At 45.2% G+C, this 18,083-nt stretch overlaps 2 protein-coding genes across 2 annotated transcripts in view; both read left to right on the top strand.

Moving 5' to 3' along the window:
* LOC125438354 (2-oxoglutarate dehydrogenase-like, mitochondrial) overlaps positions 1-2,465 on the top strand; it is a 53,835-nt gene extending 51,370 nt beyond the window's left edge. The window contains exon 13 of the mRNA XM_048506766.1: positions 2,191-2,465. Coding sequence (XP_048362723.1) covers positions 2,191-2,304 — 114 coding nt within the window. The 3' untranslated portion in view covers positions 2,305-2,465. The remainder of the gene's footprint in view (positions 1-2,190) is intronic.
* The window catches only part of LOC125438413 (2-oxoglutarate dehydrogenase-like, mitochondrial), a 44,653-nt gene continuing 28,655 nt past the window's right edge, over positions 2,086-18,083 (top strand). Inside the window, exons 1-4 of the mRNA XM_048506859.1 lie at positions 2,086-2,293; positions 3,247-3,375; positions 9,165-9,315; positions 15,088-15,215. Coding sequence (XP_048362816.1) covers positions 3,279-3,375; positions 9,165-9,315; positions 15,088-15,215 — 376 coding nt within the window. The 5' untranslated portion in view covers positions 2,086-2,293; positions 3,247-3,278. The remainder of the gene's footprint in view (positions 2,294-3,246; positions 3,376-9,164; positions 9,316-15,087; positions 15,216-18,083) is intronic.

Here is an 18,083-nt window from a genome sequence, read left to right as displayed (position 1 = left end):
AGACACTGTCTTATTTTTGGGGAAACATGGTACCACAGTATATACGGTAATTTCCAAATAAAAATTTGGACACATTAAAAAACTGCAAAAATTATACAGATACAGAACACTAAAATCCATAAGTTAAAATCAGCTCTCAAAACTAATAGCACAGGTGATGTTTAAAACCAGAAAATAAAATGGATAATCCAAATGGCCTACCGTTAATTAGTGTTTAAATTGCCTTCTTGTGTCTACGACTTTTGACAATAGAAATAGAAAGAAGACTGAATTAATTAGTCCACAATTTTTGTTGCTACAGCTACAGTAGCTGTACTGCTACAGTTGTTTCCTTCTGTTCCTTCCCTCTGGCAGTTGCCCCTTCCCTCATCACTGGCTTCACACTGACATTGTAAAGTCAAATGCAAGATCCTGGCCTTTTCTCAAGATTATGGCCCCTTCCGCACATGCAGAATAAGGCACTTTCAATCCACTTTCGCAATTGTTTGCACGTGGATTTTGCTATTCTGCACAGCTTCAAAGTGCACTGAAAGTGGATTGAAAGTGCATTATTCTGCATGTGCGGAAGGTCTCGGTTGAATGGGAAGGTCAGTCTTTGACTCCATGCCACATTTTTCAAAGCACTTAGGTTGGTCTTGTAGTTATCTCATTTTTGGGTCTATAAATACCCAAAGAAGGGATCAGTGGTGGGATCCAAAAATTTTAGTAACAGGTTCCCATGGTGGTGGGATTCAAACTGTGGCGTAGCGCCAATGGGGCTGGGCAGGGCACGACGGGGGCGTGACCAGGCATTCTGGGGCGGGGCTGTGGCAAGGACGCCCAGTCCTTGGGCGGGAAACGAATGCACGCAGGCGCAGGCTGCCACGCACGCCGGTGCACCTCCTGCTAGACTACTTCAAGTTCTGCACGCTACTGCTGAGAGGAGGGGCGTAACTAAGGCAAAAATCACGTGGCAAAATCACCAATTAGTAACCCCCTCTCGGCACACACAAATAATTAGTAACCTACTCTCGGGAACCTGTGAGAACCTGCTGGATCCCACCTCTGGAAGGGATCATTACAACGAGACCAAAGCCTGTTTAAAAAGACTTGGTATTCACTTTTGCCACCAGTGGAAAAACATGGGGGATGGAACCAAGTGGTTACAGACACAGGAATCAAACCCTCTTATGAATACTCTTGTTGCAATCAGGAGAGTTGCTGCTGATTATATGTATGATTGCCTGCTTCATAGATGAGTGTATCTGGCTGTTTGGGTAGTTCACATGAACAAAAAAACCCCCCACCCCTGAACCCTTTATCAACCATCAAACTGAAATGAGCTGTTTTCAGACTGCGATGTAGGAGAGCTTTAGGGGAGAAAAAAGTGATTGGAGTAGGAGGTTATTGACTCTTTTGTAAAAAGCTATTTGCTACAATAAACAGCTTCAAATCTTCATCAATTTCAAGAATTGTTCCTAAGTGGAAAACTAGGTACTGCTATATTTCTGTAACACCAGATTCACATAACAGCCCTCATAACTTGCATGTTTTTGTTGTGCTGCTCCACTTTGAGAGAGAGAGTTCATCTCTGACGCTCATGTCGTCCCTGTTCCTGATGCAATTTTTGCTATCTTCATTCTTCACAGTTTATCTGTATTGTTTAAAAAATTAAGGTTTGGTCTTCCAACTGGAGAGGCACCCTTTAATCTAAATCAGGTTGCACCAAGGTTACCACTGTTTTATTTTAGTTGTGGGGATTTATTTTTCAAGAGAAAGGGGGATTGGTGGAAAGAAGACATAGAAGGAACAGAAGCAGCACATACAATTAAAAAAATCAAATTATATAGAAGAGAAGAAGAAGAAGAGTTTGGATTTATATCCCCCCCTTTCTCTCCTGCAGGAGACTCAAAGGGGCTTCATATCTCCTTGCCCTTCCCCCCTCACAACAAACACCCTGGGAGGTGGGTGGGGCTGGGAGAGCTCCAAGAAGCTGTGACTAGCCCAAGGTCACCCAGCTGGTGTGTGTGGTAGTGCACAGGCTAATCTGGCCTATACGTTTATCATCTACTCCAGAAAGGTTTCAAGGGCCAAGATCCAATGAAATTATCTCTGAAGTGAAAGTTTTTATCCCTGCTGCCTTAACAGATAGAACAGTTTAACTTCCTGCATTGTTGCCTATTTCATGTTTGTTTCCTGCGTGTTGTCCAGGAGGAGATTGCGGAGTATGATAAGATCTGTGAAGAAGCTTATGCTAGGTCCAAAGATAATAAAATTCTACATATTAAACACTGGCTTGATTCACCTTGGCCAGGTAAGAGGTGATATTGCAAATTTCACTGTGTGATGATACTTTTTACTTGCACTCCACCAAACTCCCCCGTTTTTGTGTTCAGCATGGTAGAAAGTATGGCTTGGAAAAACTTTGTAGTAAGTAGTTGTGGAAAAGGGGAGAAGGGGAGAAGGGGAGAAGGGAATATTTAAAACGTTTTCAAGGCTTATTCTTGCAATGACAAACATAAGAACATAAGAACATAAGAACATAAGAACAAGCCAGCTGGATCAGACCAAAGTCCATCTAGTCCAGCTCTCTGCTACTCGCAGTGGCCCACCAGGTGCCTTTGGGAGCTCACATGTAGGATGTGAACGCAATGGCCTTCTGCGGCTGTTGCTCCCGATCACCTGGTCTGTTAAGGCATTTGCAATCTCAGATCAAAGAGGATCAAGATTGGTAGCCATAAATCGACTTCTCCTCCATAAATCTGTTAAAGCCCCTTTTAGAAGCTATCCAGGTTAGTGGCCCATCACCACCTCCTGTGGCAGCATATTCCAAACACCAATCACACGTTGCATTGAGAGAAGTGAAATTTCCTTTAGTGAGTCCTAATTCTTCCCCCCAGCATTTTCAATGAATGCCCCCTGGTTCTAGTATTGTGAGAAAGAGAGAAAAATTTCTCTCTGTCAACATTTTCTACCCCATGCATAATTTTATAGACTTCAATCATATCCCCCCTTAGCCGCCTCCTCTCCAAACTAAAGAGTCCCAAACGCTGCAGCCTCTCTTCATAGGGAAGGTGCTCCAGTCCCTCAATCATCCTTGTCCCTCAATCATCCTTGTTTATATCCTTGATATAAACAAAGTGTCATGTGCTGTTGCAGCTGAACGAATCCTGTAAGTGTCAAGATATTAGACAGTTGTATTCATTATTAATATTGCTTTATTTTAATAGCACTATACTAGGTTCTACCATCTTTGTCCTTTTTTAGGTTTTTTCAATTTGGATGGAGAACCAAAGAGTATGACTTGCCCTTCTACTGGCATTTCTGAAGACATGCTGACACACATTGGAAATGTAGCCAGCTCTGTCCCCCTGGAGGGTTTTAAAATACATGGAGGTGAGAGGAATCCTTAACCTTTATTGTGGTGGGAACTTTAATCTCTGCTACCATCTGAAAACACAAGGATGAAATGTTCAGGCCATGAAAAGACTAAGAGTCCGATGTCTTCCAGTGAAATATTATTTCTCCCTATCCCTGGTTCAGTATGTCTTCCATTTTCTGATACAAAAAATTCCTTCCTTCATGCCTTCACTTTTAAAAGGAGTGCTAATATAGTTAGTGGAGGAAAGGCAACATGGTATAGCCCAGGGGTCTGCAACCTGTGGCTCTCCAGATGTTCATGGACTACAAATCCCATCAGTCTGACAAGATTAGGCTAGACCAGGGGTCTGCAACCTGTGGCTCTCCAGAAATTCATGGACTACAAATCCCATCAGTCTGACAAGATTAGGCTAGACCAGGGGTCTGCAACCCGTGGCTCTCCAGATGTTCATGGACTACAAATCCCATCAGTCCCTGCCATAGTCCATGGACATCTGGAGAGCCGCAGGTTGCAGACCCCTGGTCTAGCCTAATCTTGTCAGACTGATGGAATTTGTAGTCCATGAACATCTGGAGAGCCGCAGGTTGCAGACCCCTGGTCTAGCCTAATGCTATCAGATCTCAGAAGCTAAGCAGGGTCGGTACTTGGAAGGGAGACCACCAAAGAAGACTCTGTGGAGGAAGACAATGGCAAGTCACCTCTTCTTTTCTCTTGCCCCGAGAGCCCCTTGTGGGCATTGCCGTAAGTCGGCTGCAGCTTGGCAGCACTTTACACACACAAGATAGATAGTGTGAGCACATAACAGTAGCCACTAATACACAAACTTATGTCTGACTTTTTCTTCATGCATATTAAGTGTTGGAAGAAGCACTGTGAGCATGATTGCCAATGATCATTGTCAGGTGAACTGAGCATCACTGTTTATTGCTGGAACTGAGCTGATGGAATTGGCCTTTCTTTTATTTGTTTTCCTTCTTTTTGTTTTATGTAATAAACATTCCCAAAAAAACTATGATAGCGGTCCTTTTAATTATGCACTGGGAGTGTGTTAGGCTGCGCCATTATCGGCCTGCCAGAGTGCACGTTTCCAGACCAGCAACAGCTGGGCATGCCATCTCCGCTGCCCCAAGGCCACGGAGCCTCTTTCCTTTGTTCGGATGTAACTAGTCCAATAGAGCTTACCGAGTACTTCTTATCTATCTTTCACAGGGAGTAACTCACCTTTCCCAAAACAATGAATCTGTAGTACTGTCTCTCTCTGTCTTTCCTCCATATAGCCACTGATATGTGCAGGGGAATGCACAAGGGGTGGGAGCTTTATGGGTTGGACCCAGCTTCTTAACCTTAAGGTACATACTTGGGGGGGCCAGGGAGTTTTCGAATCCGGGAGGCCCGTTCTGCTACAGACCCAAATCCACGGCGCCCCTGGGGACGTCCAACTTGCATAGTCCCCAGGGAGCAGTTCACACAAACAGCAGCTGCTGAAATGCAGCGGCGCCGACCTGGCTCCCTCCTCACTCCCAAGAAGCGGTGTCCCAGAGCGCCGCCTCCATAAACTCCTCCACTCTTGGAGGGAGGTTTTGGGCAAACAGCGATGTTGTTCCCACGCTGGTGCGGATGTGGAATGGCACTTTTGCCCAGAGAACACGCTGTTTCGTCCCCCCCACTCACCCTGCGATGGGTCCTGTGTGTCGCTCTGCTGGACTGCTGAGACCCTCTCTTGCTGTCCTCCGACCCCTGGAGGTCAGAGGGCAGCGTGGGCGGGTCTTAGGAGTCCAGCAGAGCGACGCAGGACAACGAGGTGAGTGGGAGGGGAACGGGGAAGAGGCGGCTCCTTGTGGAGCCACCTCTCCCATACCGGCCTCTGCGGGGGCCGCTCGCATGCTCCTGGGCGAACGACTCCCACCCCTCCACCAGCAGAATTCCTGCCGGCGCAGGGGCGCCCTTTCCTCAGTGTGGAAAGGGCCCCAGATTCAGCTACCTGGCCGTTGGGCTGACACAGTTCTGATTAAAGCTCTTGAACCTTTCCTGAGTCTTGTCATTGACTGGAGTACCAGACCCTTATAACGTGGCTTGTAATTAATATAAAAGATCTTATTAAAGTTAAATACCGTCACTCTTTAGAAAGTATCCCGAGGAGCCTCAAATACAAACTGTATTTTGCAGTGCTGTCATCTTTTGCTATGCGTTTTCATGTACAAGGACGTTGCTAAATGCGTGCACGTGACTTGAAATGCTTAGCAATACCACGGTACGTACTGTGAGCCATCTGCTTGGTGTTTGGGGGACCTCTGTAAAGTTCTTGAAATGTAAGAGGCATTTAAATGGATATGAATGCATCCTCCAGGCTGAAGTTTTGAATGGCTTCATTCATAAAATAAACTCCGTGTTGCTTATTTTATGCAAACGGCCAGTGCCTTGCCAAGATCATTCAGCCTTTGCAAAATGGTTTGACTGGAGTGAAGCCTCAGCCTTATTCATGAAGCAAACGGCATTATGCAGGCTTTTCATGAATAAGCAAGAAAGCTTTCTTCAGTCATGAAACTGCATGAAGTAGACAAGCATTTGCATGTTTCCATGAATGAAACCAAGGAGGTAGTTAATTCACGACTGGAGCAGAAATCTTAGCTACATTCTGACTGCCTCATTCTTTTATTTTCAAATGAAGCAGCTTTGCTTAATTCAACATTTACCGTATATACTCGTGTATAAGCTGAGGCACCTAATTTTACTGCCCAAACCTGGGAAAACTTATTGACTCACATATAAGCTCCTGCTCGCGAGGGTGGGAAGCCGGGAAGCAGAGGGAGCTCCTTATTTGGACCGTGACATCAGGGGGAGTCACTGCCCAAATAAGGAGCTCCCTCTGCCTGCCCGCTGGGTTTGATGAAGCCCAGCCAGCCAGGCTTTGCTGGAGCAGGGAGGTTGTGGGGGTTCCCCCGTTCGCCCTCAGGAAGGGCAGCAACAAGCGGCTTCGCAGCCTCATGGAGGTTGTCCCTGCCCGGCCCCCAGCCTCATTAGAGCCTGCCGGCTGCAGCTTGTGATTGCTAGAAAATGGTGACTCGCATATAAGCCGAGGGGGCTTTTCTTAGCCTTTAAACAAGGCTGAAAAACTCAGCTTATACGCGAGTATATACGGTATATGTAAGTGAAGTGTTTTAGATCAGAGAATGATACAAACATCTATGCCTGAAAAGCATGATGTTTCAGTTCTTCTGTGGAAGGGATTTTGGATTGTCCTTTAAGGCTGCCACCTTATTCCAGTTATGTGGACACCAGTTATGTGGAGCAGCAGTGGCGTAGGAGGTTAAGAGCTCGTGTATCTAATCTGGAGGAACCGGGTTTGATTCCCTGCTCTGCCGCCTGAGCTGTGGAGGCTTATTTGGGGAATTCAGATTAGCCTGCACACTCCCACACACGCCAGCTGGGTGACCTTGGGCTAGTCACAGCTTCTCGGAGCTCTCTCAGCCCCACCTACCTCACAGGGTGTTTGTTGTGAGGGGGGAAGAGCAAGGAGATTGTCAGCCCCTTTGAGTCTCCTGCAGGAGAGAAAGGGGGGGATATAAATCCAAACTCTTCTTCCTCTTCTTCCATTGCAAGGGTTAATGTCTGAACAGGTAAGACCACCCACAATTGATGTATCGTCAAACATAATGATGGAGAACAGTTTTGGAAATAGGCATGTGAGAGAAAGTGGCTGGAAGATGCTGAGCTAATTGTGATCTGAGACCTTTGAATTTTGGCTAAGCTCATCAATAGGCCAAGTGTTAACCTGCCTAGCCTCCCCCACCCCCCCATTCCCTTTCAACAGCAGTGATTTGGGAAAAGAAAAGGCTATCCTTGGACCATTGTTATAGCCAAAATTTTTACAAACAGGAATCTCCCAGAATAATTATCTCTGGGAATTGCAGTTTACCTCTTTGAGGTCTGTGTGCCTGTGAGGGTCTCATAGTGCTACTACAATGACAGGAAAAATAACTGTGAGTACAGTTGATTTGTTTCAACCAATGAACCATGAATGTGGAAGAAAACCTGACAAAAACAACTGAGAGAAAATCTCTGGTTCTTATGAGACACGGGACAGTTCCTGGGGGAGCCTCCAAATTATCTTCCCGGTTTAGTGGATGAAAGGAAATGGAGCAACTCTTCTCCCTTGGAGGATACACATTGCAAGGCTGAGTTTCTGAGGGAAAGGTCTTTGAGCCCAAAAACTTGCTCTAGAACTTTCTGAGTTCTGTATAGCAGTTACAGGGCCTATCAGAGAGATTCACAGGTGACTCCTTGAAAAACCAGCAGATAACTCACTCCAGTCAGCATTCCGGGTGCAGAAATCTGTTCCTGTTGTAGCATCTGAACACTCTTCAAGGGCAGCCCCATGTATATAACATTGCAGCAGTCTAGTATAGTTATTACCAGGCACGCACCACTGTGCCAGGATTTATATATTCATTTATTTTGCCCAGGAAAGGTCACATTTGGTTCATCAACTAAGATGCTCTTGGCTACCTGTGCCCTCTGTTTACCCAGTAGGAGGCCTAGGACCAGCAGCACCCCCAAACTGGGAATATGTTCCTTTAGGAGAAACACAGTCCCATCCAGAAAAGGAGATGTCCCAGTTCCTGGATCAGACCTTCTGCCCACGTTTAGCTTCTCTTGTTTATCAGGATTATATTTCATCTTATCCATGCCAAAATTGACTCCAAGCATTGGTTCATAGTTTCCATAGCCTCACTAGTATCTGCTTGAAGTGTGAGATGCAGCTGAGTATGATCTGAGTACTGGTGACAACCCAGCCCAGATCTCTAGATAAGTGTTCCCGATGATTTGATGTAAATATTGAAAAGCATGGGGTCGCTATTAAGTCAGCTGTGATTTGATGGCACACACACACATGGAACCTGGTGGGATCCCATCGGCCAGGGCCCAAGGGGCTGAACAGCAGTCCTCCAGCACTACCATCTATCATCTGTCTTCCAGATAGGACTGCAAGCCCTATAGAATGGTACCTCCCAGTCCTAACCCTGAAAAACAGTCCAGGAGGATGCCAGGACCAATGATGTCAAAAGCTGCTGATTGTAAAACTGAACACCACTCAGACAAAGTCAAAGATTCTTGTCCTCAGTTCCAGTATTGATTCTATTTACAAAAACAAACAGCAACCAATCAGCTTTTCCCCTCCCCCCAGTTCCTGGTCTTTCATTGGTTCTGACGGAGCTACATAGGTTTGTTTTGCCGTAGCTCCCCAGCTCGGTTTCTCTCTCTTAACGCAAAAAGGCGGGAGCTGGTGATTGCTGGGAATTGTAGTCCTGGCACTGATGGGTCCATAGAGATCACTAGGGTTGCACTCCCCATATCCATTTCCCTGCACAGGTCATCTACTGGAGTGACCAAGGCTATTTCAGTTTCACAGCTGGCCCTGAAACCAAATTGGCAGGAGATGTATTGGATGAACATTTAATTATGTAAGAAGCACAGGTGGACCGAGTAAATTATAAGGAAATACAGCAGGAACTGAATTGTGTAGCTACTGAGATGGGGACCGACAATGAGTGTCTGTGTGGCCACTGAACTGAAATGACGGGATTGATGAAATCGTGTGCTGTTAGCAGAAGCAACCAAAGTCAGAGACGGGAGTCAGAGAGATGTGCCCAAAGGTGTGACATTTTAGTGATCAATTATCCTTTCTTTTTGTTTCTTTGGTGGTCCTGCCTTTGCATAGAAACAAACACAGATAAATCGATGGTGAGATAAGTACTCATAAGATACAGTTGCCCATTCTCCGTCTCCCTCATTCTCCGCTTAGGGCTTTCTCGGATTTTAAGAGGTCGACTGGAAATGACAAAGAATCGAGTCGTTGACTGGGCCTTGGGAGAGTATATGGCTTTTGGATCTTTACTGAAAGAAGGTATCCATGTCCGGCTAAGCGGTCAGGATGTGGAAAGGGGCACGTTCAGGTGAGTGGAATCACACAGCTGTTCATAAGGGGAGACAGTGTCATTATAGATCCAGCTATGAATTGAGTCTGTGTCAACATGATGGGCTTAAAAGCAGGGAGCAGGGAGTACTTAATCCTGGGATCTGTTCCCCCACCAGTCCCCCCTTCCCATACTATCTCCACAGTTCCTCTTTCCCATAGCCCTGGTGTGATGGAATAGTTCTGTAAAGCTAGCTGCATCACACCTACATGTTAAAATGCTCTTTGATCTCTGGATGGGGAAACCAAAAGCCCATGGAAATATACCCAGGACAGGAAGATGCCCAAATAAGGCACTTCAAAGGCTTTGGGTAACCGCATGGCAAGGAGGGTAGTTTTCTTGGAGACTAGAGAACAAAGACCAGGTGACACTATCATGGGCTAAGCTAAGATAAGCACCTCTTAGGCAAGAGGTCCCAACAGAACCATAAGAATGTATTCAGTTGAGCAATCTCTGTAACTGCATTTATGTTTTATTTCTTTGATTTCTGTTTTTCAATAAATCTTTGAGAACTCAGCTGGCCTGGAGTCATTGCAGGGAAAAGGACCCGGAATTGTGGTGAGATAGCGTGGCTTTCCCAAGCTTGATCTCATCATCATACCTGGTTACTGGATTAAGCATTCTGTCTCCCAACCAGGCCACATGGATTAGAATGCAAGAACTGATCTGCGCAGACTGCACAGAGTGGACCGAAGTGGTGAAACTGCAGACAGGGCCAATACAGAAAAGTCTTATATGGGATATCTTATTTTGAGTGTTTCAGAGGGTTGCTGCGATGCTCTGCAGTAGAAGAGCTAGATTTGAGACCAGCAGAATTTTGGGGTATAAGCTTTAGAGGCAAAGGTCATCTTTGTGGCTTCTGTGCAGTTTCACACATATGCCAGGACAGAAGACCACTTGATGAACAACAGGTACAGGTTAGCTCAAACCTGTTTTCCCTTTCTATGTTGTAACCTTTGTATCTTACACCTTGAAAAATGTATTGGCCTCTAAAGTGCTGCTGGACTCAAATTTAACCGTTGTATTTTGAGAGGTCATCCATTCAAAAAGCTTCCTCCATGTGCTAAATAAGTATGTTGGGGAGAGGGCTACATTAAACCTTTCTCCTTAGTGTCCCAATTTCCGGTACATAGACATATGTGCTTGTGTGTGCAGGTATTGAGTCAGTTTCAACTTAAACTGTCTTAATTAGCCTTCTTTTATTGTCCTTTAATGGTTGACACTCTGGCCCCTGATTTTGTGACCGTATAAGAACATAAGAAGAACATAAGAACTAGCCTGCTGGATCAGACCAGAGTCCATCAAGTCCAGCACTCTGCTACTCGCAGTGGCCCACCAGGTGCCTTTGGGAGCTCACATGCAGGAGGTGAAAGCAATGGCCTTCTGCTGCTGCTGCTCCTGAGCACCTGGTCTGCTAAGGCATTTGCAATCTGAGATCAAGGCAGATCAAGATTGGTAGCCATAGATCGACTTCTCCTCCATAAATCTGTCCAAGCCCCTTTTTAAAGCTATCCAGGTTAGTGGCCATCACCACCTCCTGTGGCAGCATATTCCAAACACCAATCACATGTTGCGTGAAGAAGTGTTTCCTTTTACTAGTCCTAATTCTTCCCCCAGCATTTTCAATGGGATGCCCCCTGGTTCTAGTATTGTGAGGAAGAGAGAAAAATTTCTCTCTGTCGACATTTTCTACCCCATGCATAATTTTATAGACTTCAATCATATCCCCCCGCAGACGTCTCCTCTCCAAACTAAAGAGTCCCAAACGCTGCAGCCTTTCCTCATAAGGAAGGTGCTCCAATCCTTCAATCATCCTCGTTGCCCTTCTCTGCACTTTTTCTATCTCTTCAATATCCTTTTTGAGATGTGGCGACCAGAACTGAACACAGTACTCCAATGACCCTATGAATTAATACTCTCCAAAACATCGTCTCATTAATAGCCTTCCTCTGGTCTCGTGGGTTGCGGCTTCCTTGATCGAGTAATTTCATTTCAGGTTGGGTCTTCCTTTTTTCTTGCTGCCTTCAACTTTCCCTGGCATTGTTTTCTTTTTCAATCGCTGCTGTCTTCTCATAATGGGACCAAAGTATGATAGCCTCAGTTTAGTAATTATAGCTCCTTGGGAGAGTTCAGCCTTGATTTGATCTAGAACCAACTTATTTGTCTTTTTGACTGTCCGTGGTATCTGCAAAACTCTCCTCCAACAACACATTTCCAGTGAGTTCTTCCTGTCTGCTGTCTTCACTGTCCAACTTTCACACCCAAATGTTGTAATGGAAAATACCGTGGTATGGAGTATCTTGATCGTGGTTGCAAGTGACACATCCTCACACTTGAGGATCTTTTCCAGCTCCGTCATGGCTGCCCTTCCCAGTCCCAATCTTCTGATTTCTTGTTTGAAGGGCACATGAGGAGACATTAAAAAAAAGATCTCCCTGCACACTTGAAATCTGCAGAAATGCAGAGTCGAATTTTGCCACCTCAATCTACTGCTTCATTTTGTATAATGTGTAAAATTACTCATGGGGAGTCTTTATAAGCAGAATTGAGATGAAAAATTCCGTCTTAATTAGCCTTCCTTTGTTGTTTTTTTAATGGTTGACACTCTGGCCCCTGGCTTTGTAGTATTAACTAATTTCTGCTTAGGATTGTGAGTGGTTTTTCCTAAGATGGGTTAGAACAGAACTGCAATTTGTTCAGCATCGGCAGGTATGTGCCACAGAATAGCTATTATCAGGGTAATAGCCCTTCTTTCTTCGGTGGTGGCAGAGCTCGAACATATTGGTGTGTTTCACTCAGTTAGTTTTGCTTAGGGAGTTAATGGATTACAGTAATTACTCCAGTCATCTCGGTTTTGATAATGTTCCTTGGTGCACCATTCTAATGCTGATTAATGGCGCTCCAGAGAGCTCTAAGCGGCAAACAAACGTGCCAGGGATAGGTGACGGCAACGGGGGTGATGCAGCTCTTACAATAAAGGGTCCTGAGAAGTGCTCCAGAAGGTGGAAGCCAGCGCACAATACGAAACTGTACGCAGCTCCAGGTGATGAGTAATACAATTTCTCAGCTAATTATAATTTGAAAGAAAGCAGCCCCCATTGTGTAATAGTTTCCACACTTCATATTTTTACGGTGTGTAGCCAGGTCCCGCTAAAAGCTTCATATATTAAGTAGCAACAACTCCATAGTTACCTGTCTAGGCCAGGGGCGTAATGAGGCAAACTGTAGCCCTGGGCAAAACCTGAGTTGGATGCCCCCTCAAGGGCGGCCACTCCACCATGACCAAAAAATTTTTGCACCAGGACGTTGGTGCCTGCAGGGGGTGCATTTTTAGACATATAAGCACCAAAATTTCAGCGTAGTCTCCTGATGATACGCTGAAAATTTGGTGCCGCTAGCCTAAAAACTGCGCCCCCTGCAGGCCAAAACTGGAAAACCACTAAAAATACCCAAAAATGAACCCTGCATTTTGATGCCCCCCCACAAGGTGATGCCCTGGGCAGCTGCCCACCTTTCCCAATGGGCATTACGCCCCTGGTCTAGGCTGAAAGAAGGTGTAAGAACTAAATACTTGGTGGTTAAAATTTTTTACAGCTCTTAATCAGTGTTGCCATTGTCCTGGCAGAACTTGTCAATCGATCTGGTCTTTTAGGGGCACTGAACAATATTCTAGCTTTGTATTCCTTTTCAGATTTAATTTTTTACAGATATACGAAAGAAAGTACAAACTAGTGTGGAATAGAATGCCAAAATCAGTGCTTTCAGTGAAAAAACCAAACAGTCAAATAAAAAAGGAAAAGGGAAAATCCAGTTAGAGTGATAGAACAATCTGAAGAAAAGTTTTGGGTCAGTTGAGATCGGTGTCTTTAGCCAGCCCCTAGTGAGTTTAGGGGCTGGACGCTGGAGTTGAATATTAGTCATGTTTTGGCTTGCCTGTGATTTGTCAGTTTGGGAAGCTGCGTGCCTGACTGGTAGAAGTTTGAAAATTCTGAGATAGCAGAAAGACAGTGAGAGGTAATTGGGCGCAGGGAGAGTAAAAAAAATCTGTTAATGTCAAGCTCCGGATCTGCAGACTCTGGATTTCACTCAGAAGCCTTTATTGACAGACATCGGCATGGCTAAAGAAGCTGGTTCTAAAGAACTGACTTGAGGTGCAACCTTTTATCTGTGAGGTTTCCCCTCTCCCAACTTTTGCACCCCCATATCAAAGGCAGAGTAAAACAAGACAGGAATGTTGCAGCCGTTGGTTCTGAAGGCCGGTGGAAGGAGATAGCTAGTGGTGGGATTCAAATAATTTAACAACCGGTTCTGGTGGTGGGATTCAAATAATTGAACGACTGGTTGTTTACAAGCACCATTTTATCAACCAGTTCTGCCGAAGTGGTGAGAACCGGCTGAATCCCACCACTGGAGATAGCTCCAGGCGCCGGCACTTGAGCACTCTTAGACCCCTTCCGCACACGCAAAATAATGCGTTTTCAAACCACTTTCACAACTGTTTGCAAGTGGATTTTGCTATTCCGCACAGCTTCAAAGAGCACTGAAAGCAGTTTGAAAGTGCATTATTCTGCATATGCGGAATGAATCTCCGTTTGTTACATGTTGCAGATCAAGGGAATGGGGCAAACTGAAAGTAAAGTAGAGTGAAGGTTCATTAACATAAGAGACTACAGAGCCCCTTTGATGTCTGCAAGACTCATCCTGACAGTTAATGGAGTTGCCATGGGACATATATGTGGCGGATACACATGTAACGGAAATAAAAAGGTTACTTAATCAACACAGGGTATGTACAGCAATATACTTTGGTATACTTTAAATTGAAATTTGTTCTGTTCTTTCACTCTTTTGTCTGAATCAGTCCTTGTGTCGATACCTTGGCTGTATTAATTGCCGTGCCATATTGGTATCTGCCAAGGTATACTTGAGAGGACCCCTGTGGAATTTAAAAAGAAATCTAGAGGGGTGGCGGTGCAGTGCCCCCAACGGATCATGCAATGCAGGAAGGGTCTAGGAGCGCAAGCAGTGGACTCAAAAAACTCTTGTCCAGATCTTTAACCTACTTGTCCAGATCTTTAACCAGTGTCTTAACCTACTGCATCTGTGTATGGTTCTCCAGTTGCACAGTGGCAGATAGGAAGGCGCTCCAAAGGGTGATCACTACTGCTCAGAGGATTATCGGCTGCCCTCTCCCCTCCTTGGAAGAACTCTATAATGCCCGAAGCCTAAATAAAGCCCAAAATATTCTGAGAGACCTGTCTCATCCAGCACACTCTCTTTTTGAACTGTTACCATCCGGCAGACGATACAGGCCTATCAAAACTAGGACAAAGAGGCTTAGAGACAGCTTCTACTCTAGAGCTGTGGCTATGCTAAACACTGCGGCTTCATGTTGATGTGTTTGGGGCTGTGTAGGGATGGGTGGAGGAAGGGGAAAGTGAGGATGGGGTATGAGTCTGAAATTGTGTGCATCGAGGAATGCTGCTGTAAATTTCGTTGTGCGTGCACAATGACAATAAAATGCTTATGCTTATGTTTGAACACATTTGGTGGCCTTCACTGTCTGTTAGCCTCAGCCTCCATTTACAGTGCGGGGATAATACTGTTGATCTACTTTGCAGGACAGCTGTAAATATGATTAAGAAAAGCAAAGCGTTTATTTGGGAAGCGTTATACAAATGCTCCTTCTTTTCTTAGAGTATCTTCAAAATATGCTTCCAGCAATTGACTTGTCCCTAAAAATCTTTGTAGCCATCGTCACCATGTGCTCCATGATCAAGATGTGGATAAAAGGACCTGTGTACCCATGAATCACCTCTGGGAGCAGCAGGCGCCCTACACTGTTTGCAATAGCTCCCTTTCGGAATATGGAGTCTTGGGTGAGTTTCAACAGTTTTTCTTTGATTAAACAAATGGGTTGCTAAATTTGAGATTGCCTGGCTTTTTGGGTCGGAGGACAGTTGTGCTTAGAACTGACCTGCATTGGCACACTGGATTTATGTCTTTATTTCTGGAAATTTTGACCCTGCCTTTGGATCAGGGGTGGAGCAAGGGAGAACTGTGCCCGTGGCATGCACGTGCCCTGCGCCCCGGCTGTGTCGCTGCCCACCCCGGAATGCCCCCTCCACACCCCCTCCATGGCTTGGCCATGCTTCCGCCGCAGCGCCACCTGGGGCGTTGCGCCCTCCCTGTCCCAATGGTGCTACGCCACTGCTTTGGATAATTTAGTGTACACAGACGCTTGTGCACAGACTCTTTCCCATGCAAATTGAATTCCCTATTACTTGGAAAGCGTGCAGCCCATGGCCCAGGGATAGAATTGCTTTGAGTGCTAAAATGTTCTGGGTTTGGGAAGCAATGGTTTTAAAAGATCTTTCTCTGCTTGAGATCCTGAAGAACTACTGAGCTTGATGGATAAATGATCCGACGGTGTAAGGCAGCTTCTTATGTGCATATATTGAACCGTTGTTACTGGGATTTGAGTTTACGTATTTACAGAACATGTACTTTGCCTTTCTGCTTCTTCATGGCCACCAGGCTGGCTAACAGTAGATGTAAATGCAGCATGTAGTCACCTTATTAAACATAATTACTGCAATGGCTATGAGTTCTTGAATATTGCATCCATTTTGGGGGGTGGGGTTCATGGTACCAGTAGATACAAGCAGAGAGAAATCTGAATGATCCAAAATTGGCACAACCCCAGACTTGTCCAATAAACAAATTGGTTCGGTGAGAGTAGAATTCTTACTCATTGATTACAAGCATTGAAAAGCTGTTGACTCATATTGTCAGAACTGAATACATTAAATCAGGTAAAGCATTATATCCCCCACCATAGACACGTCATTCTCGGATCCCCGCTCCTACTTCCCCTTAGGGAAGTTTGTTTGTTTATTATATTTGTAGACCGCCTCACCCCCGAAGGGCTCGAGGCGGTTCACAGGTTCGGCAATAACCAGTGCCGCAGCATATAAACATAGAATAATCCCATTAAAACAAGGATGCATCAGCAAATACATTAAAATGAATAAAACAGAAATAAAACAACAGAACATCAAACAAAAGAACAGCACCTGATCAAAAAAGGCCAGGAGGGGAAAGGCAGGACCCAAAACAGAATCACGGCCCTGCCAGAATGGAGATGGCAGCCTCATTGGGGGGGCAGTGAGAACCTGAAAGGGACAGATACCCCAAACCTCCCCACCCCCCAGTTGCAGAACTGTTACAAGAGAAGAGACAGACTGGTACAGGCTGGATGAAATGCAAGCAATTCTCAAGGCTGCTCTGTAGAACTGACCCTTAGTGAAATATGGCAGGACCCTGGCTAAGACATTAGAGGGTCATGACAGAAATGTTCTAAATGTACCATGTTAATCAGAGATAGCTGCTTTTGCTATGTCAGTAAAAATTAATATTCTTGAGAGGGATTCATAGTTTCCCCCAGTTCCTGCTCAATTTTTATTCAGTAGTTCGACTATGTTTCATTTTTGCTACTGATACTTCCCAGTAGGATTGGAGCACATGTGTCCCTCCGTGCTTTGATTGCCTCTCATTTTTGAATTGTTTTGACTTTCCTGCAGGAGGGCACCCTAGAGTGTCTGTGCCGAGAAACCAATCACTAATTGTTGTCTAGGTGTGCAGCCATGTTCCTGCACAGATGCTGTTTAAAAAGTTTCACACGTGTGCTCTTAATGCTCTTCCTTTCCCGTTTCTGAATGAATTTTTGAGCCATTCTTCAGGGAGGCACCAGTTTCTGTGTAGATAAATCAAATAAATCACGCTCATTTTTGCTGTAACGGCACAGCAGGTAAAAAGAGAGAAGACCTCTGTGCCATTTGTGCTGTTGCAGGGAGAACAAAAGGACTAGTTCAGGGGTCTGCAACCTGCAGCTCTCCAGATGTTCCTGGACTATAAATCCCACCAGCCCCTTGCCAGCATGACCAATTGGCCATGCTGGCAGGGGATGATGGGAACTGTAGTCCATAACATCTGGAGGGCCGCGAGTTTGACACCTGTGCTTTACACTGTCCAGCCATCCTGACGTTCTATTTGCAAGCGAACCTTTCTGTGATAAGAGAGAGGAATTAAACGCCTGACTTGGAACTTCTGCTGGCGCGAACGAGCAGAAACCCTCTCAGTCGTTGGGGCATTTCCGTTCGTTTCCTTCTGGATTGGAGCTAATTAAGTGAAAATGAATGGAATGGACCTGCACGATGAAGCTTCAAATGGTTTCTCTGGCAGGTGCAGCCGCAGAGCATTGGCACCTGTTCAGAGCCGTGAGCTCAGCGCAGAGTTATTATTGAGCCATTAAGCAGCGTCGCGGGTATAATAGTTCCACTAAAATAGTATTCTGGCAGGACTCGTTTGCTGCAGGGTTGAAGCTATTCTCTTTTTAAAAACTAAACATAAAAGAGCATTGCTGGGGCAGAGGGGAATTGGGGGGTCCTGGGGAATTGGGGGGTCTCTTTCAGTAATTTGTAATAAACTGAGAGCACCGCTTCGTTTGTGATGAGGCTTCCCTAGTCCATATCAGCCTTGACTTTTGCCCTTTGTATATTTCTCTGGAGCAAGTAGGGCTGCTGCCGCGCAAACCTTTTGCTCGTGAATTGTCACTCCCAGCTCCAATGACAGAAGCTCTGTATCTCTAGCCTAGAATTGTGGACACAAAGCTCTATTTTTTATTTATTTATTTATTTATTTATTCATTCATTCATTCATTCATTCATTCATTCATTCATACCGCC

This window comes from Sphaerodactylus townsendi, linkage group LG08 (assembly GCF_021028975.2).
Source record: "Sphaerodactylus townsendi isolate TG3544 linkage group LG08, MPM_Stown_v2.3, whole genome shotgun sequence".
Classification (NCBI taxonomy): Eukaryota; Metazoa; Chordata; class Lepidosauria; order Squamata; family Sphaerodactylidae; genus Sphaerodactylus; species Sphaerodactylus townsendi.
This window is presented reverse-complemented; position numbering and strand designations above follow the sequence as displayed.